Source organism: Panicum virgatum, chromosome 3N (genome assembly GCF_016808335.1).
Source record: "Panicum virgatum strain AP13 chromosome 3N, P.virgatum_v5, whole genome shotgun sequence".
Lineage (NCBI taxonomy): Eukaryota > Viridiplantae > Streptophyta > Magnoliopsida > Poales > Poaceae > Panicum > Panicum virgatum.
This window is the reverse complement of record NC_053147.1, coordinates 8,748,145-8,768,141: the sequence shown is the minus strand read 5'-3', so window position 1 is coordinate 8,768,141 and position 19,997 is coordinate 8,748,145. Positions and strand designations below refer to the sequence as shown.

At 44.4% G+C, this 19,997-nt stretch overlaps 2 protein-coding genes across 2 annotated transcripts; one reads left to right on the top strand and one right to left on the bottom strand.

Annotated features, from left to right (window-relative positions):
* Nucleotides 1–6,598: 6,598 nt before the first annotated feature.
* Nucleotides 6,599–10,236, top strand: LOC120664173 (putative RNA polymerase II subunit B1 CTD phosphatase RPAP2 homolog). Its single transcript, XM_039943227.1, has 6 exons — nt 6,599–7,314; nt 7,778–8,662; nt 8,760–8,962; nt 9,046–9,309; nt 9,440–9,595; nt 9,695–10,236. The coding sequence occupies exons 1-6, from the start codon at nt 6,690–6,692 to the stop codon at nt 9,791–9,793; spliced, it is 2,232 nt and encodes a 743-aa protein (XP_039799161.1). The 5' UTR covers nt 6,599–6,689; the 3' UTR covers nt 9,794–10,236.
* Nucleotides 10,237–10,862: 626 nt separating this feature from the next.
* Nucleotides 10,863–13,572, bottom strand: LOC120664174 (probable protein phosphatase 2C 47). The gene is made up of 4 exons (XM_039943228.1): nt 13,138–13,572; nt 12,182–12,373; nt 11,839–12,074; nt 10,863–11,737 (listed from the first exon to the last, which is right to left on the bottom strand). The coding sequence occupies exons 1-4, from the start codon at nt 13,318–13,320 to the stop codon at nt 11,170–11,172; spliced, it is 1,179 nt and encodes a 392-aa protein (XP_039799162.1). The 5' UTR covers nt 13,321–13,572; the 3' UTR covers nt 10,863–11,169.
* Nucleotides 13,573–19,997: the final 6,425 nt, after the last annotated feature.

Genomic DNA, 19,997 nt, shown 5'->3' with positions numbered 1-19,997 from the left:
TGTTCTCAAGACGCCATGCTCAATCGATTACCAATCACCTTCTTTGGTATGGAAAAATAATTTTTTTTCCCTCCACCTCTCTCTCTCTCTTACCCCCCGTCCCGGTCTTTCTTTCCAACTCATAAGTGGCATACACTGTTGCCTACTACATCCTGTGTTTCCCCGAATCAGTTTTGCTGGAGTTCATGGTGACCTTTTGTGCATGGAGATTGGTCAAACGGATTAATCTCGCCGTTGTCTTGCCTTGGTTTGATCCCTCCTCTTCAAGCATTACAATCGTGGCACTCCCTCGGCTCACACTATTTTCCCCCCCTTTTTTGTCCTGGTGGACGTACATGTCCTCTTGAAAGCCATGGATAGGCCATTATGATACGTTAATAAAAATATATAACTGGATCATGTTTCTTTTTATGGGTTATGGAATCAGGTTTCCTTTTATTATATTTATAATCCGTATGATACTTTCGTTGAGGTATTTTGTTTCCTATTCTGGTTCCTACTTCGTTTGGAAACCAACTTCCATATTTTTATTTTTTTAATTCTATTTATTGGTCGTATTGGATATGGACTCTTTGAGTTAGTCTTGACCGTTAGATCTTCATAAAATCCAACAGTGTAGGTTCTTCTCTTTTGTAGATTAACGTGGGAATTTCTAGACTCTCTCGGCGAACGTGGTGGCTTCTTTTAACACTATTGTATTAAGATAATAGATTGTCCACCTCTTTCCATCAGTTTAATTTTTTTGGTTAAATTGGTTGGTCAATCCAACTCAATATGGTATTAAAATCAGAGGTATCAAGTTCGAATCCTGCCGGGCGCGATAAAATAAAATAATTGCAGTTGACTTCTAATTACCACGCTTGAGGCTTGAGAGAGCCTGCATATAAGAGGGACTGTTGAACTATAAGTGAATTGTCCACCTCTTTCCGTCGCTCGTCCATCGCTGCATGCATTTAGCTATCTGCTAGCCAACATATATAACTGGCTAGCTAATGGCTGAACTTATGTGTTCCATCATCGATGCATGATGCATGCCTTCGTATAGCTTACATTTAGCAAGGTGACCGGTCAATTCATGCAGGCTGCGGGGAGATACATCCGGATCGATCAACAAAACGAAAGATGATAGATTATGATGATGATAACAAACTTGAGCGTCAGGCCAGCTGGGGGATGGGTACGCAGTAGAGCTAGCTAGGCGACCAAACTCTCTGCCCGTTTAACTTTCAACGCGCGTGACGTGGACGACGACGCATCCGTGTCCGCAACTTGAGCGTTTCGTGCGCAAATTGGGCAGCAAGCTTCCAACAAGGCCAGCTGCCGGGCCGGCATGGGCGGCTTTGCTTAACGAACCACTCCACAGCTGGCATGTGCATGCATCTATCGTGCTGCACGTAGCTACATGTACACTTGCATCTGCATCGTCTATATATGATATGATATATCCTTGTGTGTGGTCCACGTAAATACACACACACACACACAAATAAAGGTGTTTAGAAGAAAAGGATAGAGAGCAGGCGGTGGCTAGATGCCGAGGATGCGTGCATATGCTGCATGCTTTATTCCAGGCAATTTGGCAAAAGACAAGTAAAGATAACGGCTATATATACCTGCTCAAAATTAAAGCTTTGTTTTTTTCATACTTGTGCACTGTCATTCATCGTTTAGAATATAATTTTGCAAGTACATATAGTTTGAGCTTGATGCTCGATGCTCGTATCGATCGAGTCGAGTACACATGCGCTGATGCCTACTTGCACAGTTGCTAATAATACCGGTTTATTAGTTGCCAAACCATGGACAGAGATTCCGTCTTGAGGGAACAAGCAAGGCATGCATGCGACACACGACACCCGGCATTGTCCCTAGTCTTGAGATTCCAAATTACGCATGTGACAGCCACCTGGGGACTAGTACTGACCGCAGGGGCGAAGCCAGCCGAGCTTGCCACCGGGGTCAGCTCCACTGAGATGATGGGGTCAAATACGTATATAACAGTGTTATACATAGGAATTTGCAGATTTTGTCGGGGTCCGACGACCCCGATGAGTACATGTAGCTTCACCACTTACTGACCGCTACCTCCTCCACCCCGGCCGTATACACAGCCAACGCAAAATTCCAAACCCTGGACAATACCCTTTTTTTTTGCAATTTTTTTTGGGGTAGTGGGGGGGGGGGGGGAGGTGGGGGATGCATGGAACTACCAATGCCAGCTGTGTCCGCTACCTTTCTTCCCATTTGACCGTTTTTTAAAGTTGGAAGCCCTGGGCCACAAGTAACATGTGAATCCCCACTAGCAACTTTTATATATATACTAGTAACTTGTGCGTTTCGTGCACTAAAATATATACGGGCTAATAAAAGATTTTAGTGCACGCGCATGCACTGTATGTGTATACCTTTTCGAACGAAGGATTATATATAGTGCGTAGTACTTGCTTGCAGCAAGCAAGCATACATGCATCAACGTTGGAAATTCAGACTGCAGCAGCAGGAACAAGGCGCCAATCAACAAAGTTTCAGTACGTACGTCCAGGTCTCAGATTCGGGTCCAAGAATTGCGTATGAGTCCTCGCCAACTGGGGCGGCGGCTGTCAACTGAAGATAGATGCATGCGTACGTACGTGTTACTTTTTTTTTAATCATGAGAAGAGGCCATGACTTAGCTAGCTAGGATAACCAAATGCATGTTCCATCAAAGAATGAATTATGAAATATGAATGACTAGTTATATAAGCTAATAGCTAGTGAGCAAGTGCGACACCTACAAATTACTGTAATAAGCTTTCCGTGAGTCATGATTACCGTAAAAGCTGAACATCATATATACCATCCACACATACTTAATCTGAGCATAAATTTGAATTTGCAATAAAGAGATGCTCACAGCAACCATAAAGCATGCAGTTCACACAAAATTGAAAAAATTCATACAGGCATCTGGAAAGACGAAAGACTATGCCTATGCATGCATGATGTATTATTGTTCATGCACCAATGATATCATTCCAATCAATTAAAGCCGCTAGATCTAGTTTGATCAGAACACTGTGCTGTGACATATATACACAACAGTCGAGCTTTGCCTGGACCAATAATAATGCTGGTGCCATGCAATTTTCAGTTTGATCAAGGGTCGATCGATGATCTAAGCGTCTGTCGTCCCTGGCATATGGTTGGTGTACGTGCTGTGCCCACGGTATCATGTCTTAATTTGGTTTTTAGAACTTGCATGAGTAAGCATTTCATTAAGAAGAATATATATGTGTTTGTTACATCCTAAAAACTCGGCCTTCTAGTAAAACAAAATTACATGCTGACTACAAAAAGGAAATTTTAAAAATGATGAGTAAGGAATTCACTGCTTATTTGTTGTTTATTTTCAGCAATTCCATTTTTGGTATCAAGTAAGGAATTGAAAATGTGCATGCTAATTTTGTGTTTGATGACTAGACAAAACAATCCATGGACAATACTTATTGAAAAATTAGATGGTTGATTCTTGTGCATAAATGTCTCCTTTATTTCTTATTATTATTAGTGGTTATAAGGTTTGCTTTTGTGAGTTGCCATTTGCTTGTCCGTTCAAAATTGTGTTCTGGTACAGGCTACCTAGCTAGCTAGGGCTGGGCCACAACTTACATGTGATCCCCACTAGCTAGCTAGCTAGTTTAATTTGTGTGTCTGTTCATTTGGAAGACATATATAGTCTATCATTGTGTAGTACTTGCTGCTATATATATACGACATTTTGTTGATTAGTATACGTTGAACTTAAGACAGATTCTTGTAGGATACTTTCAGGATTAGCCCGGGTACAGTGCAGCTGGGGATGTTACTCTATGATTGTATACTGTGCCTTCAATTCTCTCCTAGACAATGCAAATTACAGAAACTATCTATGACCATTTCGGTACATCACAAGTACTTGGACCATAACGCAGAGATAGATGATTAATTAACTTGTTAAAGCGTTGATGTTATACATTAATTTCTATTGATTAAGTCACAGTTTCACCCCCTTCAAGGAGTTGCTTAGAGCCTGCTAGTGGTACTCTCTTGTGTTGCATACAGTATTTGGCAGTAGCTAGTGGCTGATGTCATACCAAGAGGAGCGTTGCATTCTGTACAAACTACTAAAGTAGGTTTGTCATGGACCATGCATGCTTAACTGTAAAGCTGATGATAGTATTGTCCATTACTTAACCTGACAATTGAAAAAAGAGAACCAAGAGTAGTAAAGAAACGCATACTGAAACCGACAAGGCACCCTGCTTTTTCAGTTCATAAAGAAAAAAAAACACAGAGCCATCTGGAAAAAGGAAGACATGCTCGTGAAAGCACTGCATATAGTTGTATAAACTGTGTTCATGCTCCAATCATCCTGATAAAATTAAACTAAGTTAAAGCTGCCACCACATATCATACCATTAATTTAGCCTGGACGACGCAGCCTCGCACCAATAATGAAGGCGCCGTGCATCTTCCGCCGGCCGTTGTGGTCAAGGCCGGGACGCATGTGTGCGCGCGTCCCGGTCGGCACATGGTTAGTTGATCTTGGCGCGCGACTTGTTCTTCATCGGTTTTAGCAGCTTTGTTTCCAGTAAGGAAAAAAGCCTGTGTTTTGGTCGACAAATCAAATCGCACCCAAATAAATAAACGAGTTTTTCTTTTCAGGGTGGAGAAATTAAACGAGTGTGATCATGGCATGATGCACAGGTGGGCATGCCAGAGCGAGAGGTACGGTGCAGTGGTGGTTGGTGCGTGTGTGGATGAGATGTGTGGCGTGCCACCTTTTTCATTTTTGTCAGTTGGGACGTCTCTGTTGTGAGTGACCGTCTATTTGATTGTTGTGGAGTCTACGTTGAGAGCAACGAGCTAGTAGCTAGGGTGGTAACTGATGAAGTGTAATACTGCTCATGTGAAATTAATTTGGAATCCCTTCCCGCTCTCTAATTATTAACCTCATGCATGCACGCACAGTGTGAAATATATTTACTGCTGCAAATTTGAACACTACATGTTGCTGCTTTTATATTTATATTTAGCTAAAGTGAGATCATTTTCGTTCAAAAACAGAAGAAGATTTTGTGCAATCAGAAAGAGAGATCTACCCGGGACGTACGCATGTGAGACCGGGGGGGGGGGGGGGGCAACCTCGTCGGTGACAAGTGGGATGTGGGCAGGTGGCAGCTTGAGGCGTTCAGCAGAGCGGTCAAGAACGTAGGTGTGTGGTGTCGGTCACAATTCCAAATTCGTCGGGACTTGGGGGTGCACACGTGGGGTCCAACGTGGCACCGTCAGTTAGGCCATGTTTGGTTAGCCATCACATCACAATTTCACAAAAAGACGAATGTCTGCATGGAGTACTAAATGAAGTCTATTTGCAAAACCTTTTCAAAGATGGGTGTAACTTTTCGAGACGAATCTAATGACTCAAATTTCATCATGATTGGCTACAGTGATGCTACAGTGACCGCGCTCAATTATTCACTAATCGTACGGTCAAAGGCCTCATTAGGTAGAGAAAGTGCTACAGTACCATAGTTGTGGAGGTAATTTTGTGATTAGACTTTATTTAATACCCTTAATTAGTGGTCAAAGTGCTAAAAAGTTTTCCTCAAAACTTTTTCACACTCCATCCAAACATGGCCTTAGCTGCCCGGTCCTCTATCATTCTAGCTAGGGCATGCGAAGTTTCTGCTTCTTGGCCCCCTTCCAGTTCAGAAACGATCATCACGTGAGAAATTTTTAGAGGATCTTTTTTCTTTTTGGTTTCCTTGTATGTTACGGCGGGTAGCCGCGGAGAGGCTTTTCCATCAAACTTTTGATACAGTTTTTTTCTCCAAAATGTATGAGAGCTGCACTTTTTTATTAAAATAAAAGAAAAAACTTTGATACAATTACATGAGGGTCTTAAATTTAATGTACATAATCTAAGGGCTGGATCTTAAAAGAGCTGAGATCTAATTTTATATAATTTTAAGTTAATAATATATAAAGATCAAATTGAATTGTGAAGATCATTAGAGCCACGATCCATACATTGTGGAGGGAAGGTGAGAGCTGTTAAACATTGAGAGTCCATAGACCTAAATGACACACCCAGACAAGTCTATGGGTTTACGGTCATATTGATATAGAGAACCCCCAAATTAAGGAACTTTTAAATCAATTTAGAAAATTTGCACATTGACTGGTAAAACCCTTTTGTAACCACTTTTGCAGACTTCGAAATCAAGCTTGCAGGAAGCTTAGGTCTAAGGTAACTTGGTGGTGCGTCCATGTAAAATAGCAAAAAAAAAATTACCCGCATTTTTTTTAATTCCAACCATTTCTGGCTCAACAAATTCAGCTGCCAATAAAGCGCAACGAAGAAGAAAGCAAAGGAGCGAAATGGATATAAACTAGCAATTGTTAAGTACTTCGAAGAAACTAGCCCACCCAAAGCCCAGAACAGACAAAAAGGCCCGGCTGTTTCGTCGGGGCCAAAAAAAAGAAGAAAGCATGCTGGGCTATGCGGCCCAGACCGCACAGAACCGCCTTACCAAGAGCCCAAATAGGCCGAGTCGCAGGACGCTTCTTTTGCAACGCTTCTTCTTCCACAGCTCGGCTCCCCCAGTTCGGCCCAACTCCCCAAACCCCTCGCCGCCTTCTCGAACCTTCCCTCCCCGCGCCCGACGATGAGCTCCACGCCCGCCGAGGCGTCCGCCGCCGCGGGTCCGGCGGCGTCGGTGCGTACGGTGGCCTCGGCGGTGCTCCGCGTCCAGATGGCGCTCCTCGACGGCGCCGCGGCCTCCAACGAGGCCCTCCTCCACGCGGCCGCCTCCGCGCTCCTCTCCCGCGCCGACTACGACGACGTCGTCACCGAGCGCACCATCGCCGACGCTTGCGGCAACCCCGCGTGCCCCAACCCGCTCCCCGCGGCCGCCGCGGCCGGCGGGCCCCGGTTCCACATCTCCCTCCGCGAGCACCGCGTCTACGACCTCGAGGAGGCGCGCAGGTTCTGCTCCGAGCGCTGCCTCGTCGCCTCCGCGGCCCTGGCGGCGTCGCTCCCTGCCGATCGCCCCTTCGGGGTCCCGCCCGAGCGGCTCGACGCCGTGGTCGCGCTCGTCGAGGGCGCCGGCGCCGGGGAGGGGCAAGGGTTAGGGTTTCGCGATGCGGATGAGAAGAAGAAGGACGGGGGGAGGAAGCTGGAGATCAAGGAGAAGGAGGTCTCTGGGTCAGGGGAGGTCACGCTGCAGGACTGGGTTGGGCCCTCGGATGCCATCGAGGGGTATGTCCCGCGCCGCGACCGCACTACCGAAGGTGAGCATCCCATAATTTGCTTGCTCATAGCTGCATTCGATTTTATAATTGCGATTTGAAGTATGGAAGGATGCGAATAGCTAGGTACTGTTGCCTTCTCTTGTGTTTTAGCCTTGGCGTGGAATCCTGATCGTGGCTCCATAATGGAGGTTACTTCACCTTGCGTTTTAGCCAATGGAATGATCTTGATATCTATTGCTGCATTTTTAAATTTTAAACAGCATGACTGTGCTACTGAGGCGGTTGAACCTGCGCTTTGAAGAATATTGACATTCTGTTAGGATTCTGAAAACATTATGGGTTGGTCTATGGTTTTGTACAATGTCTACCAGAGTAATGGTAGTTTTATTTGCAGGCACATTTCTGTACATGAAAGGATGCTTAACTCCATTCTTGCGCTTTGTTCGGCCTGTCTTAAATTTCGAACAATTGAAGAAACAGTGAGCTTGTGTTCTGTTTTCAGGGCAAAAGCCAGCTATGCAGAACAAAGTTGCTGGAATTAAGCTGTCCAGAATCGAGAATGTGGATTCTAGGAATGCTGCTCCTGGTGAAGATGGCATGGTAGGTACATCTCCATCAGTTGAAACACATGTGAGCTCAGAAGTAATAGCTGAGAAGATGGGCAACATGGCTCTTAGTGATAATACAAAGCCACCTAGAAAGGAGACAACTAAAACCCCATCAAAGATGCTGAAGCAGGAGGAAGATAACAATATGTTGTCATCTTGCATATCTGATTCCATTGCAAAGCAACTGGAGGATGTAGTTCTGGAAGAGAAAAGGGCTAGTGAGAAAACAAAAACAAGTAAAGCGTCATCAAAGTCACAGAAGAGTAAGTCTAGAAAAAGGCCTGGTGGAAGTGATGGGCATGAGGTGGACTTTACAAGTACAATCATTGTTGGGGATGCTTCGACAAACATGGAGCAAGGGACGATGAATCAGTATAACTACTTGTCAAGTTCTATAATGACAGACAATTACGCCTCATCATCTCAGTGTGCAGCAAAAGATTCAACACAAGCTTACGCTGAGCAGCTATGCAAAGAATTTAGTGAAGCAGTGAGCACTGGAAAAGATGAGACAAGTGATGAGAAGATGAAACCTGTACTGAAGTCTTCAATGAAGCTTCCTGGGTCTAAGAGCATTATGCAGTCTGTGACATGGGCGGATGAGAATGGAAGTGTTCTAGAAACAAGCAAACTATATGAAAGCCCTTCAAGTAGTATAAAACAGTCTGAGGAAGGCATAGACATTTCACTAAGGCGTGCATCTGCAGAGGCTTGTGCTGCTGCACTTATTGAGGCGGCAGAAGCTATTTCTTCAGGCACATCAGAAATAGATGATGCAGGTGAGCATATGTTCACTATAATTCAAATATTGCTATAATTTGAGGCACATAATTTTGTTATTTTGATTGGTACTGACTTGTACCTTTTTAAGTTCAGTTTCAAAGGCTGGAATCATCATATTGCCTGACATGCTTCACCAGAAACAATACAGCAATGACAAAAGCAGTGGCGGAGATGAAGAACCTGAAATTGATAGGGATGTCTTGAAGTGGCCTAAGAAGACTGTGCTTCTGGATACAGACATGTTTGAGGTCGATGATTCTTGGCATGACACGCCTCCAGAAGGTTTCAGTCTAACAGTGAGTATTCTGGAGAGAAAAAAAAACTAAGCAACTTTTGCTTCATTTGATTCAGTCTCAGCATAACATGAATTTCTTTACAGCTATCCGGTTTTGCAACAATATGGGCTGCGCTATTTGGATGGATCTCCCGGTCATCTTTGGCCTATGTGTATGGGCTTGATGGGGGTTCCGTGGAAGAGTTGTTGATTGCCAATGGGCGGGAATATCCTGAGAAGATAGTTTTGAAAGATGGGCACTCGGGGGAAATAAGAAGAGCTCTAGACACATGTGTTTGCAATGCCCTGCCAGTACTTGTATCAAACTTGAGGTTGCAGATCCCGGTTTCAAAGTTGGAGATCACTCTGGTGAGAGTCGGATGCCAATATAATAGCCCAACCAAGAATAGATATGCACTGATATGTAGGTTAGCTTGATACCAGTATGCATGGAGCCTTTTGAATATCTTATGTGATGTGATTTCCTATTTGCTACCAGGGCTACTTGATCGACACGATGTCATTTTTTGACCCGCTCCCTTCTCTGCGATCAAGGCAGTGGCAAGTGGTGGTTCTGGTACTGCTTCATGCGCTCTCCGTTCACCGGCTTCCTGCCCTTGCTCCTGTCATCTCAAATTCAAAGCTTCTGCAAAAGGTGACCACCTGATTTCACTTTTCTCAGAAGATGATATTTCTCAAATATCTGCTTTTGCTTTCGAGACACTTGATTTGTTTCCCTGTCGATGTGCTGCAGATGCTGAACGCAGCTCAGGTTAGCAGAGAGGAGTACGACTCGATGGTCGATCTCTTCCTCCCTTTTGGAAGGTCCATTCAGACACCCATGCCGATTTAGCTTCAACAAGGTGTGTAAGAATGGCTCTCTGAAAGCTGTGTGGACCAGCTGCTGCCCTGCACAAGATCGGATATATGTTGATGCCTGAACAGACAATAGTAAATACACGTTGCTATCTACTATACGCTACTGAACCAGCTACTAAACCAACTGCACCTGGGCAATTTCAGTGGAGCCGAAATGCCTGCGACCGTGACACCTCGTTGTCGCTTGCTATATTCCTTCTGCGCCTCCATAGGCTGTGAGGACAGGCAATCTTTCCTGTCGTGTATTTAGCCTTGGTGTGGGGATAGTGGAGAGCAAAAGATAACTCACTTTGACAAGGATGTGCTCGTAGTAATTTGACTGAATTGGTACTTACCCATCGATATCCATTCGTTTTTTTTCCTTGGAACTGACTGACACACTTATATATGTTCGATTTATTTGTGCGTTTTTGGCTATTATCCTGAATATCTGCTAGTATGCCCGTGGATTTGGCAGCCGAACCCATAGTTTGTCGTCCAATTTGACTTATCTAACCCGCTGGTCGCCAGTGAATTATTTGTGATTGGCACAGGTGCCTACAAGTCCACTTTCATCTGCTACCTGCTCAACTAGACAAAGCTGATTGATTTCCCCAGCAGCCAGCGCCGTCGCTACCTTCCGCTGCGTTATCCTGGCACCTGCGTGGTCAAATGCAGTGGCTGTGCCTGCTCCCTCCTTTCTCACTCAGGTTTAAGGCTCATGTACCCCCAACCGAATGAACCACGCGCGTAGCTGCTGGCTGCTGCTCATCTGGTTTTCTATTTCGCCATGCCACATGAGGAACGCTCGCGTATCCTACCCAGACCAGCGAGACCTTGACATTGATGAAGCTACAAGTGGGACTGACGAAGTCACCACTGAGACAGGACGCCCGTACGCCTGGTTAGTGCCACGAACATTACTGAACACAGGCTCTCACGGCTTTCAGGGCGCGCGTATAGGCTATAGCCTATACACTATCCACCAAGCAATTCGAGGCTGACATGAGCAAATGAGCTTTTGATGAAGGTCCGGTATCACAAACGAAACAACTAGCAACAGGTAGTTGCAAATAAACCATACACAGATGGCAACAGCTTCAATAGATATATGTACAACAGGGAGGTGTCAAGTGTTAACAATAACAGCAACGGCCACTAAGGGGTAAACGAAAGAAAAGGAACAAAGTGAAAAATAACCTACAAAACTGTTGGCTACTGCTGCTGCTGACCTGCCTACTGCGCAGCAGCCTCAACAAATGGGAAACTAGAACCCAGCGCCTCATGATCTGTCGTCAACCAGTGTTGTCAGCGAGTTGTATTTACACATCCCGAACCAATCCGTCCTTCCTCCATGCTAACCCTCTTCCTCTAGCGGTGGTCGGTCTCAAGCCAGCTCCTCAGGTTGCACAGAGCCTCTGTCGACAGGCTCTTATAGCCCCTCGGCCTCGCCGGCTGCTCCGGCTGCTGCGCGCCCAGCTCCGACACGAAGCAGACGACAATAACAGTCAGATTGTCGGCTGTCTCTAGCCGCTTCGCCTCCATGACAAGCTCCCTCGCGCACCGCGCGGGGTCATCATGTTGCCGCAGGCCCCGCCGCACGAGGCTCACCGCGTGCTGGCTCGTCATCACATCCCAGATCCCATCGCAACCCATGATAAGGAACTCGTCATCCTCAGTGAGAGTGGCCTGTTGGAACTCTGGCTCTGCAATGAGTGGGGAAGCCGAGGCATCAGGGGTCTTCATGTCCCAGTCCCCAAGGGCTCGGGTTACGGATAGGACGCCGTTGAGGTAGCCATCCTCGATGTATCCTCCAGACGCGGCAACCCTTTCACACTCCTCAACATAGTTAGCCCTGTGATCTCGAGACATCTCCATGGCTACACCTTTCCGGCATAGGACTGCCCGGCAGTCCCCAGCATTCGCAACCAACAGTTGCCTGCAAGGTAGGGGAAGCCTAGGCATGTTAAGACAAGGCCAATGTGATTCAAGTAACAGCAATAACCATTAACCAACTTCAATTACCACAGTGCACCTTACCTCCCAAAGACTAATGCGGTGAGTGCCGTGGTTCCAGAAGAGCGGCTGATGTCCAAATCATCAGCCAGAGCAAGATCAGCCTGCAGGAAAGCTCTGCGAACAGAGTTCTCGACAGACTGAAGGTACAACTCATCGACTCGTGATGCTTGTGGGAACTCACTGTCCTCGAACAGGAACTTCATTGCATGCCTTTTCATGTAGGCTGCAGCATCTGGACCTCCATGGCCATCAAAAACCTGAAATGCAGGTGGGTGCAGCTAATTGATCAGTTCAGAGCTTCAAGCGGTGTTGACGAGGATATACAACATGAGCAAGCATCAACAGTGAAAAGAAGATCACTTACTCCATAGAAGGCACTCGGCAACGGGCAGACCAACAGCGAGCCAAGATGAGCAGAAAGATCATCTATCCGGATATGTTCATCTTCCATGTACCTCCTAGGCCCAATATCAGCAAAGCTACCAGACCGGATGTTGGGCACAAACTGTAGCATCTCCACAGATACACTCGGTGCAGCATCAGGCTGCTCCAGTCCCTATACCAAAAGCAAAGACAATTAGTGCCTCGTTTGTCGAATAGTAGAGAGCAATAAGAAGTTTAGCCAATGTTACATCCTAATTGACAAGCTAACGCCTTGTGTCTACGCCTCTAAGGCCTAACTATGTCAGTTTCCAAAGAAGTTCCTATTTTTGCTGGTAAGATTAAGAGTCTACTCAGTTGATAATCTGCGCACCTATTCAGGTAAGGTAAGGATATACCAGACATATACTGAAACAGGCTACGAAACTGTGGAGCGGCGAAATTTCTGTTGCAGCAATAGGCCAAAGGTTAATGATGAGATTAAGAACCATTAGGACAAACTCATCTGATAATTGGAACTTCTGCAAAAGCATGTATCACAACTCAACAACCACCACGCGCCACAGCTACAGATATGGGTCCAATAATTTCACCACCCACTTTCTCATCCCCGAGGGCTACAACTGTGCAACCACCACACTAGACCTCCCCCTAGAAAGGAGCTACTTTTCTCAAGCAAGTGTATCAGACTTTTGCGTCCACAAGCAGATCTTTTCCCCCCAAAACGAAAAGGAAGATGGAAAGAGAACTTCCTGAGCTTGTCCTACACACTTCAATAATATTATCACAACAGTAATTCGTAAAACACCTAGCATGAAATTGATCACAAACTTGCAAGCAACCCTGCATCCTCCAAAAAGGGCTAAATGTTCTCAGTCTGACGATTCCCCAAACAAAGATGACTTATTACAACAGATAGGGCGAGCTTGAGTAACTCACCATGCGAGGCACCTCGACGGCGACCTCGACCTCGACCTCAACCTCCGCCGGCGTGGCCACCGCCGCCGCCGCCGCCGCAGACATCCCGACGACCTCATCGACCCCCTTGGTCACGCACCGGTGGTACTGCACCTCCAGCACGGGCACGGGCGCCTGATGCATCACCTCCGCCTCGGCCACCATCTCCGAACCTCAACAAGCCAAACAACTCCCGATCCAAGGACGGCCGCCGCCGCCTGCTCGCCGGCAACCAGAAAAAGAAGAGCAGCCCGATCCGGAAACTGAACCACCCGTCGTGCCGGAAAGAGCACGGGAAGCTCCGAAAGCCGCCGTCTTTGGACGATCTGAGGGGTGGGAAGGGCGATCTCGATGGTTTCTAGGACACGGTTTCTTGATCTGAAGAGGACGAAGAGAGAGGAGAGGGGAAGAAGAAATGCGCAAACGGTAGGGGGTTGGTTGGTATTTATCCGTGGGGTGGCAAAGGCCTTACGTTTTTAACTGAAAATTTAAAAACCGAGTTCTAAATTTTATGTAATTTTAAACTAAAAATTTTAAAAAATTTATTGGGCTACGAAGAGACCACTACTATAGTGATAGCCCGTTACCACCCCGTGTGCGTGCGCGGCGGCGACCGGCGGCGACCGGTGGGAGCGGGCCGGTGATCGGGTGGTGGCAGCGCGTTTGGGGCGCGCGCACGCGGCTGCTGTACGGACACGTGGCCGTCGCTTGCCCGTGTGATTGGCTGCCGACCACCGCGCAAAATTTCCCCCCACTTTTAGAAGACGATTAGAAACAAAGAAAAATAATAATTTTAGTGTGTAATTAGAGATTATGGTATTTAGCCTCTTAAAAAATGTTTATCGTTAGGTTCACAATTATTTAAGCTTTTAAGTTTGATGATTGAAACATGTTTTTGGTTTGGTCAAAACATGCTTGCTTTTACTAATTGCAGGGGGAGAAATGTGTTTCCTGCTGTGTGTAATTATGGAACTGTTAGCTGCAAGTTGCAATCTTTATTTTATTAACTCGTGGTAAAAGCATCAGCTGTCGATTTGCTTGTTCATGTTTTTAACAAGGAACTAGCTGCTCACCTGCGGTTGCATTAAATAAAACACGGGTTATATTTATCCTTGTCTTTTGGCGGGAGAAGAGTGGGGATCACATGGTAAACATTTAGTGGAACGTAGAAGCCAAGTGTTTCTTCTTTCTTGCACGGCAAAAAGTGAATCTCTGGCATTCCCTCGATGTATTCACTGTCCACCCTCAAGTAATCTAAGATATGTGGCATGACTTGATTTTGTATAGTAATTAATTGAAAGTTATAATCCATGCAGATACACCCTCAAGTAATCTAGGATGGGTGGTTCTGATTTCAATTAGATCACCTCATTTAGAAGAGTTTCGAGTGGCTTTAGACCCAAAGAAAACATTTCTTCCCATCCCTATCCTTTAACATACAAATGTAAAAAAAACATCAATTAACAGCCAATGATGATATATCGAAAGGTATTACTGAGCTTGATAAACATAAAAGAAAACTATACATGGTGCCTGCAAAAGTTTGACCAGTAGTTTATAGTGATTGATAATATATCATTGATAATATATCATAAGATAAATTGAAGGGAAAGAAATCTCATTTTTTTAATGTATCCTGACGGAAACCGTACTGTAGCTCCCCCAATATACATACGTCAGCGTATGCCATTTTGACGAATTTTTCAAAATTGCCTACCACAAAGAAGTACGGTGATTTCAGCGATATGGTACGGAGCAGAACGTGGTACGTGGGCGGCCGAAGAGCAGCGTGCACACACTTTGCTACAGATTGAATCGTGCAAAAAGCTAAAGTGTGGCCTGTCCATGTACGTGTCGCCCTAAACAAAGTCAAAATGAAGACGACAATGCAACGCCGTCTGCATATTGGGGGTAAAAAACTTCTTGGTCACTCGTGTCCTCCAGAGAATTTTTACAATAACTGTGAAAATAAGAGCCGTCCATCTGACAGAATCGTACAGTAGTTAAAGTAGAAAGTACCTAGACTAAAGTATCTGGTGGTAAAAAACGTAGAACCAAGTACCAAAAATGGGACCGAATATAAGTTTAATTTAACTTTTGTAAATACCTTCCATTGATCGACAGTCAAAAAAATTTCAAGGCAAAAATAACTGAAAGTACTTGTTGATACTTTATAATCATTGTAACAAATTAAAGCTCTTAAGAACAATGTGCAAGACATGGAAAATTTCCTTTTCTCCTAGTACGTGTGAGACAGAGTATATGTGATCATGCGTTTTGCTCGTCATCAATAAAATTTGGTCATCAAAAACATATATAACAAGGCACACCTAGAATATCCAGTTGATCTATATCAGCATAATCATAAAGTTAAAATTTACAAGTTTGTTTTTATGATGCCACTAGTTATAGTGCTGCAATTCTGACGCTTAACTTTCTTAGCTCCTTACTCTCCCATGCATAAGCACTTCCATTAATATAACCTACGTTTTAAAATAATTGACTCGGTTTTACTTGTACCGAGTAAGTTTTGAGTAACGACATTTCTTTCCAGTAAAGTAAACTGGAAAAATTTCAGTAGCTCTTGATGAAATGTACTCTGCGCATGTCGTATGCCGCTTCAAGCCGTTTAGTTTAAAGTAAAAAAATGAAAAATATTTTGAAACGGGTCATAGTATTTATTGCTGCCCTATCCACCAAGAGAGTGACACACTTCGAAGACAAGAGATTTACACAAAAAAATTAAAAATGGTGGTATTCATCAAATACCTGTGTTCAACCTATGCTTGTTTTTTCATTTTCTTTTGCCGCTGGTGGTCCAATGAGAGAGCAACAAGTCATCACCAAATATTTAGAGTAGTTGTGGGTGACAGGTGAGGAGGAAAGATGCCCTTTCCCTCCTTCCTGTCCTCTCGAGCTCCTTGCCTCCTTCCTTTTCGCTGGCTACAGTGTTGGTTGAGAAGATCGGCAAGCACAAGTGTCATCACCATCACAATTTATTCTGGATTTCTGGTCGTTCGTGCAGGAGGAGAAATTGGCGACGTGGCACTTCCCATGCTCCAGCTTGTGGATCTCAAGAAAGAGAGAGAGAGAGAGTGGCATCATGATCTGTTTCCTTCTGGCCTTCAATGGTTTGCAGTCACAAGATTCAGGAACTTTCCAGATGTTTATCTCTATGCAAAGGAAGCATCTAGGATATTCTGTCTGGATTACGGGGGGAGGAAGATATGTCTTATTGACCTGATTTTTCTGACAAGTGGAGCCTTTGAAGCTGCAATTTTTCCATAATATGATGCTAAACAATGTCTAAGCGGATAAACTAAACCTCCATTTCATCAAAGAATGATGTTAGAACTATTGCTTGATACCTCAACTTGTATTACTAGTCTATCAATCCGTGCTCCCGCACGGGCTAATTAAATTAATATAAGAATTAGGTCGATAATTATAATTATTTATCTCACGTTCTTTTCATCTAGGGAACATATCAGGATCAAACCAACCTCTCCGTGCAAACCGTGTAAACTCCAATCTAGGCCACCGGATCAACATCCAAGGGGCATGTGGGGATTGGGTAACCCGCCCTTGGATTGGATAATTACACTTTTGCAAATCCCCCTTCCACTCCCTCTGCACCTCCCGTTGGATGTTGATCCAGTGGCTCAAATTGAAGTTTGCAGGGTTTGCACGAAGAGGTTGGTTTGCACTTGATATGTTTCTTTTCATCTATTAAATATTCTAACGCATACTCTAAAATATATATTTATCATTATGTAGATACAAAAGATTTTATTTTGCACCACACCTCCATATGTATTTAATATATGTTTAGTTGAACTGTTTGTTTGTGAATTAGTATTCTTATCTCTTCCGTCATACATGAATATACGATGACATATATCATGCGTAGCATTTTTATATAAATAATATTAATAATATATTAATAATGATAGAAATAATAATTTAGAATTTTATATTGGTGCACTTTAATATATTGTTATAATTGTATAATTTAGATTCATATTTATGAGTAATTTAATTTGTAATAATAATGATATAATTGGATAATTTATATGTAAATTTAGAGGAGATTTGTATTATTTTTATAATAGCATAGGTAAGGTGGGTAATTTACACAAAAATTAAGGGGTTACTTTAGATTTTTATTATAATGGTAGAGGTGGGTAATTTAGATACATGTTTAGGGGGTTACTTTAGTCTATTTTCATAATGGCAGAGGTGGATAATTTAATAAGAAATAACAGATCCGATGGTTATTATAATTAGAGTTGTTGGATTGATGGTTGGATGTTTCTGATTTTTATAAGAATTTATAGGATTTCTCTATTTTCTCAGAGTGTCCACCTAGAATCCTAGATGGCTTCATGTGGGGAGCCTCCAATTAGTAATAGTAAGATTGAGGGCCTGTAGAACTCATAGTTTTTTTAGATAAAAAGTTTTTTTTTGGCAAAGTGCTTCCTCAGTTGTGTCTTCACAAAACTATAGCGTTGAGTTTACAGAAAGTTTTCAGGACGCGCTGTAGAAGTTGAATTACAGGTACTCGTTCCCTCTTTGTATTGTATACAGGCTCCTTGATCCTTATAGAAGCTCAGGCAGATCTTATCGACATCATCTGATAACGCAATTTAACAACCCTGGCGAAAATGACACTGCAAATGGGATTAGTGGACAAGAACAGTTTATAAAAGGAAAACCGCACTGCTAGGCCTAGGCCTTGGCCTAGCCCAGCCCAAAAGTCTACATATATGTGTCCACAAATGGCCCAGGTAAAGGTTTCAAAGTAGGTGCTCAATATTTTGTTTTACAAGCTAATTGATAGTCTACACAGTAGCATCAACAAACTGACTGCCATATTTTTTTAGGATTATTCATTTTATCTGTTTGTTTAATCACGTGGTAGTCACCGGATTGTTGTTTAATAGTAGGTATATGTAAGTCTGTCCATTTTCATATGGAAATTAAACCGCTTTTGCTTAATAGGGGGGCGGGCAAGCTAGGTCAAGCCCATCACTTTCACATTCTACTTGCCAACTCCTTAACAACCTAATCCATTTAGGAGCAGCTTTGAGAGAAAACCTTGCCAAAAGTTCAATGCATGCCCCCCTTTGTCAACTGTCATGTATTTTTGATGTGAAAGTATAACTACATAAGATGCTGCTAGCTAGTGTACTAGTATAACTTGGAGTAGTTGTACTAAAAAAAACTTGAAAAGCACATCCAACTAATTTTTTTTTTCAGAAACGCATAATCCTTCTTTTGCCATGTCAATCAAATCCGCATACCCATTTTTTAAAGATGAAGATGTCCACAGGTTTATCATGAGAAACCTCCGTTCGAATTTACTGAAGGCAAACGGATAAATCATCATTTGAAAAAGATTCAGTAAGTTGTCCTTCAAATTTGACCGCAACCGATGGTTGATTTGGTGGAGCAATTTCATACCAAAGAGTTGTCAGGATCACTGAAATCTGCTGTCATGAAAACGCAACCGATTCTTCTTCCCCACATGGCAGCTGCAGCTGACAAATTAAACCCAGCTTTGGCCCAGCTGAAAATTTCAAACAACTGGGGTCTCAATTCCGCTTTGCTTGACAGTTGATACATGGCATGGCATGGCATGCTCTTCAAAGTTCAAACTTTGAGGATTGCATGCATGCCAGTATGAAAACAATGACATTTCTAGCTGACAAAATAGAAAAGCACTTTGGCCGGACTAATTGCCGTGTTCTGAATTGTTTAAGATCCGTCGTGCCGGCCGTGAGCGGCCGGTGATGATGAACAACACAGCAACTGCACTGTCATGTCGGCCTGGGTCTTGGTCTCCTGCTGCCTTTTCTTGCTTCTTCATTATATTTCTGCGAAATTTTAAATTCTCGACCGATTTCGGCGTTTTCGGTTAGAATTTGATCATGCCAGTAGTTTAGTACGGCGTGATTGGACAGTCAGTTACGCTGGCACTATCAGGGGAATCCATGTTGTTTATTATCGAGACGACGACGAAGGTCACTAGTATAATACTACGAAGTTGTTTAACTCTGTCGGGCCCCGTATGATATATATCGGTATCTTTGGGGTAGAGTACCCCCTCTTGCCGTGTCAAGACTCGCGTAGTTATCCGTAACTATGTCCAAAGGAACTGAGTAGTCGGACCTCTGGGGTCCGACTCCATCTCACCGGACTAACGGTCCCGGACCCGCTTCCCGCTCGAGGACGGGTCCGGTGTCGCCACGTGTCCCGGAGAAGGAAACACTCGGCCAAAACAGTCGGGGTCCCGGACCTCCCACCGGATCCCGGACCCCCATATACTATCCGGACCCCTCAGCGGGAAGGGAACAGACACCCTGCCTGGGTGGTGTCCGGAGCCGCCACGTGTCCGCAACCGCAGGCACACGCGCGGCCGCGAAGCTTCCTCGGGAAGACTTGCCCACCTAACGCATTCAATGCGGGAGACGTTAAGTACGCTCTGCCACAGCAGAGCCCGAGGTGACTTTTGCCAGACTGAACTGTTGATCGCGCGTTACCAAGGCGCACAGTGCAGCCGCTGGCGCCACCCACGCCACGCGCGTCAGTCTGCTACGCCAGTAGACACGACAGCTCGGCGACGGAGTATCATAACGCCTACGCGGTAGACCCAACAGTCTACGCGCGTAACCTACACTGCCTCAACGGGCGCCTCGCCGATGGGACAAGTGAAGGCCCCTTTCAGTCAAAGAGTCTATAGTGCGGTGAAGCGTATCCAGGAAGAGATTCTCAACCACTGTAGCACCATTAATGTCTTTTTCGTAGTATATTATACATCCTTGTTGGGTCCACCTGTCGGG

What these genes read in the sequence shown, in the direction of transcription:
- LOC120664173 (XM_039943227.1), top strand. Translation starts at nt 6,690, where the DNA reads ATGAGCTCCACGCCCGCCGAGGCGTCCGCCGCCGCGGGTCCGGCGGCG. An exon ending in ATCAGAAATAGATGATGCAG is followed by an intron (nt 8,663 to 8,759) that starts GTGAGCATATGT and finishes TTTTAAGTTCAG; the next exon opens with TTTCAAAGGCTGGAATCATC. An exon ending in CAAAGTTGGAGATCACTCTG is followed by an intron (nt 9,310 to 9,439) that starts GTGAGAGTCGGA and finishes ATTTGCTACCAG; the next exon opens with GGCTACTTGATCGACACGAT.
- LOC120664174 (XM_039943228.1), bottom strand. Translation starts at nt 13,320, where the DNA reads ATGGTGGCCGAGGCGGAGGTGATGCATCAGGCGCCCGTGCCCGTGCTG. An exon ending in TGCCGAGTGCCTTCTATGGA is followed by an intron (nt 12,075 to 12,181) that starts GTAAGTGATCTT and finishes CCTGCATTTCAG; the next exon opens with GTTTTTGATGGCCATGGAGG. An exon ending in ACCGCATTAGTCTTTGGGAG is followed by an intron (nt 11,738 to 11,838) that starts GTAAGGTGCACT and finishes CCTACCTTGCAG; the next exon opens with GCAACTGTTGGTTGCGAATG.